The sequence below is a fragment of the Trachemys scripta genome, chromosome 7 (assembly GCF_013100865.1).
Source record: "Trachemys scripta elegans isolate TJP31775 chromosome 7, CAS_Tse_1.0, whole genome shotgun sequence".
Lineage (NCBI taxonomy): Eukaryota > Metazoa > Chordata > Testudines > Emydidae > Trachemys > Trachemys scripta.
The window spans coordinates 72685044-72689560 of record NC_048304.1 but is presented as its reverse complement, the minus strand read 5'-3'; the positions used below and the strand labels follow the sequence as shown (position 1 = coordinate 72689560).

The 4517-nt window shown below is 53.0% G+C and overlaps 1 protein-coding gene across 1 annotated transcript; it reads right to left on the bottom strand.

The window, feature by feature from the left end:
- Positions 1-762: 762 nt before the first annotated feature.
- SLC18A3 (solute carrier family 18 member A3) lies at positions 763-3665 on the bottom strand. The gene has a single exon (XM_034774969.1). It carries the CDS (start codon positions 2931-2933, stop codon positions 1350-1352), a length of 1584 nt encoding a protein of 527 aa, XP_034630860.1. The 5' UTR covers positions 2934-3665; the 3' UTR covers positions 763-1349.
- Positions 3666-4517: the final 852 nt, after the last annotated feature.

Sequence of the window (4517 nt, the reverse complement as noted above, 5' to 3'; positions counted from 1 at the left end):
GAATGGTTTGCTATGTTTCTTCTTCATTTTTCTAGGAACCTAGAAGGAACTACATCAGTTAATATACACTCTAATAGTGGATTCTTTATTTTTTAGAAAAGAAGCCGTTTGTTTTGTCTAATAGATGGATGGACATTTAAATAAACGATGTATTATAGCGACCTATAAGCCAGGGGGAAATTTACAGGGGGAAAAAATGTAAACTTCGGTTTCATATTTGCGTTTGGACCAAAGGGTTCTATCATTCGGATACCTTTGAATAAATCACTTGCGCCCTTTTCAGCCCGTGATACTGACATCCTTTGTGAAGCGCTTTGAGATCTATAGAAAGCATTGTATAAGAGCTAGGTATTATTGTGTATTTTATCCCCATAGATTATAATTATGTGATATAGACGGGACTACATTCTGGGCAAAGTACATTTTCCTTACCGTAAATCTACCTGCGGAAAATGCAAAATTCGGAAGCATCTGAGTATTTAAAGTCTTTATTGGAAAAGTGCTGTGTTTAAAAAACCCCCAAAACCTTAATACCAAGACACTGTACGCAGCGATGTTTGATGCCGTGTTTGCAATTCAGTACACATTTTCTGTCGGAATATTTTTACATAGAATTCAAAGATTGACAGAGATTCCACCCCAGGGTTTTATCTTTATTGAATCGGTCTTAAGAAATAAACGAGGTTGATGTTATAGGGAATTTCTTGATATTTGTTAGAGTAATATCCCCTTGCTCTCAAAAACAATGAAACAAAGACCATGGACCCCTCAAACTTCATTTATTCAGATCATATTATCCTTGTAGATTTGGACTTACACATAATACAGTATATTGCATTTACCAGGTAGCAGCACAACAGAAAAAATATTACAGCGCTTCAGCTGTTTCCCAAAGAAGAAATAATACGATGTGATTTTTGTTGCTGTTGTTAAATATGAAACCAAGTGAAAGTGTCAGTACATATATACAAGATTTAGTAAGTTTAAGTCCCTGAATATGCAATCTGAATTTTATTACAAACTTCCCTAATACAGAGATATACAGTATGCCACACAGAGTTTCAACTCGAGAAAACTTTTGCACAAGAGACCTCAGCTAAAAGTTTTTGGAAGGACCACCACAGATTTATGTAAATACATCATTCAATTAGTCTTCTTTGTGATTTTTCCCCTGCCAGTGTCTAAGGAAATACCAACTTACAACAAGTCGAGAAGAAGACGAAAGCCATTACAGCATGACAAAGGTTAAATTGTATATAGTGCACATTGGTACATAAACAGATGGCAATAATGTTTTCACAACTCCCCCCCCGCCCATTTTAACCTTTGTTCTGCCAGCTCCGTGTAGCCTAACTGTATTCATAGTCTGAAGAGTCCTCTTCCGAGGGCCCTGTCAGGTCTCTGTGGTAAGAGTCCACGCTATTTCCTTCCATCCCCCCTGCTGGATGGGGGGTTTTCCCCTTGCCTTTGCGCTCCTGCATTTTGATGGTGTCATAGAGCCCTTTGGGTCCTTCCTCCAGCAGGATGTTCCTCTCGGAGTGAGAGGCTTTCATTTGACAGACGTTTTTGAGGAACAGGAGGACCGGGGCGTAAAGCACGTTGGCAAGCCCCATGCCTAGGTTCAGCTGCACAAAGCCTAGCGAGTGCACGATCTGGCTGGCGACTATGGGCCCCAGGGCATACGCCACGGAGTAGGAGATATCCGCTATGGCATAGACGCTGCCGTAGACGGACACGTGGCGCAAGTCCACGAGGAAGGCAAGCGTGGGCAGCAGGGCCGTGTCCACCAGGGCGATCCCGAAGCAAATGCCACACAGCGGGACGATGAGCTGCCCGAAGTTCCGGCAGGCGGGCACCGTGCACGAGCTGGCCCCGATGATGACCATGCCCAGGGCCCCATAGAACCACTGCAGGTGCGGGTACTTGGCGGCCAGTTTGACGGTGATGTAGACGCCCAGCACGTGGGGGAAGAAGGCGGGGAGCCACGTGACCCCCATCTCCCACTCCGAGGCGCCCATGTTCTTTTTCATCCACGTGGCGATGGTGGGCTCCAGGAAGGCCAGGGGGATGTTGCACGTGGTGAGGGCGCCGGCCACCACGGCGATGTAGGGGTCGATCATGAGCCTGTGGATGGGAGTGCCCACGAGCATGTTCTCCCGAGTCCGGCTGCCGAAGGGCTTGATGACGGTGAGCAGCAGCAGGCCGTCCAGCAGGCAAACGCTGGCCAGCACCAGGAAGGGCACCCGCCTGCCGGCGAACTGGTAGAGGATGCCGCCGAAAGGGGGCGCCACCAGGCTGCCGAAGGAGATGAAGGCCAGGGCGATGCCCAGGGCCCGGCTGCGCTCCGATTCCTCGGTGTACTTATCGGCGATCATAGCGATGCCGGAGGTGTCGGCGAAGGCCGAGCCCAGCCCCTGCAGGCTGCGGGCAGCGAAGAGGGTGGCGTAGTTCTCGGCCAGGGCGAAGATGATGGTGGAGAGGAACATGACGGTGAGGCCGATCAGCAACGGGATGTCGTAGCCCACGCGGTCGATGAAGGTGCCGCTCAGCGGGTTCACCAGCAGCTGCAGGATGGCCTTGGAAGCGAAGAGCACCCCGATCTTGATGTCCTCGTTTTCCGGGGGATACCCGGGCCCCAGCACGGACGTGGCCCTGCTGGCGTTGGCCCCCCTGGCGTTGGCCCCGCTGGCGTTGCTCTCCCGGGCGGGGATCTCGGCCTCCCACATGGCGAGGTAGCTCGGCATGATGGGCACGATCACCATGTAGAGCATGTTATCCAGGAAGAGGGCCACGCACACGATGACCAGGATCAGCCGCCGCTGCCGGTGCACGTCCTGCATGGCCGTGCCCAGCTGCTTGGTCTTCTCGCCCATGGCATCGGACAGCTTCTCCACGGCGGACTTGGCCAGCCCGGCTCCCCCTTCGGTCGCCATCCTCCGATCCGGGGGACACCCCTTCCTGAGCCCGGCAACACAGCCGCTGCCCTCCTCAAACTTCAGCCTCTCCGCTCCGCGGGTGCTTCGCTATCTGTGCATGGGGGACCGCTGGGGGAGAATCACTCTGAGGACAGAGAAAGCTGAAGCTCCGGTCCTTTCCTCCACACACCCCTCCTCCGGCCTTTCCCTCTTGCCTTCTTCTTCCTTGGCGACACGGCTCCTTCCCTTCTCCTTCCAGACACACCTTCGCCAGTCCTGCCCTCCTTCCTCTCGCCCCGGCTCTGCTGTGCCCTGCGCTCTTGCTCGTTTGCTCCTCACATGCCCGGACGCCTTTCACGTCTTCAGTGAAAGCTGCAGGGCGGCTCTCACAGTGGCGCGGGGTCCGGACGCGCGCTGGCAGCTGATTCCCCTTTGCCTCGCCACCCCTTGACAGACGGGCTGCCAAAGCGCCCGCTCACTTCGCCTGGCTTTGCCCGTAGCTCACTCCCAGTCTGCAGCGACCATCCCTGCCAAGGCTGCGAGGCCAGCAATAATAACGCCCCCCTCTCCCCCAGCTCAGAAGGCCTCGGAGAGCCGAGTGCCTCCAGGGCTCAGTCCCATCGCTCGCGAGCCAGCCCGTGGAAGCTCTGCCCTCAGCCCAGCGCAGGCATGCCGGCTTTGGGGGCCATTGGCGCAAATTGACTTGCATGCTTCTCGAGTCTTACTCTTATTTTTTTTCTTCCCCCAAAATAATCCCGTTTCCCCTCCCCAGCCAGGGCTCTGACGCACAGTCCGTTTTGGCCCCCAAGTGGTTACTTTGCCAGCTGCGTCTCTTTATGCTAATATAACACATGGAGGAGCCGTAGCCAATTACTGAGGAGAGAGCCGTTTCCTGAGCGCAGCCCCTCGGAATGGAGTTTTCCCCGTTTCAGGGACTAGCACACTGCCCACGAGAGAGGAAGCAGCGCGGCGCTGCTACGCCCTGAAGCTAAGGAAGCCAAAGAATCCGCCAGAAAGTTTTTGGGACGGGACCTTGCAAGACGCAGGAGTAGCCCAGTTGTAAAACGAACCAGATCTAGCAGCAGGGCCGTGTAAAGTGTAAGCGAGTGTGGCTAAATCTGATCCTTCATTCACTGAGCTCTGTGAGCTGGGCACGTCTCGGGGCACTTCTTGGGCAATGTAAGTGAAGGATGACGTTAGTTTATTCCAAACCCAAAGGAAGAAAGAGGGGTTGACAACCCCTCTCCCTCCAGTTATGTAGGTGGGTTCAGATCCTCAAGGGAGAGCAACAAACGGCACAGACCTTATAGAAAGGAACAGACTCTGTTTTATCTCCCGTTTTATCCGTCCAGCGGAGACTTTCAAAGCGCACACGCTAAAATCCCCGAGTCCAATCGCGAACATTTGGGCAGAGCGGGAGGGCTGGGCTGACACGTTCCCGATGCTTGAGGAGTCTGGCATTTCGCTATCTAAATAAGCCCATTTCTAAATAATTTCTCTGACAGCATCCTCTGTGCTTGAGGTACAGGAGAAGGAAGAAGCAGAACTTAAGACCTCACTGATCCTGTCCCTAAAATGTCAGCAGTCTTTCTCCAAACAGGG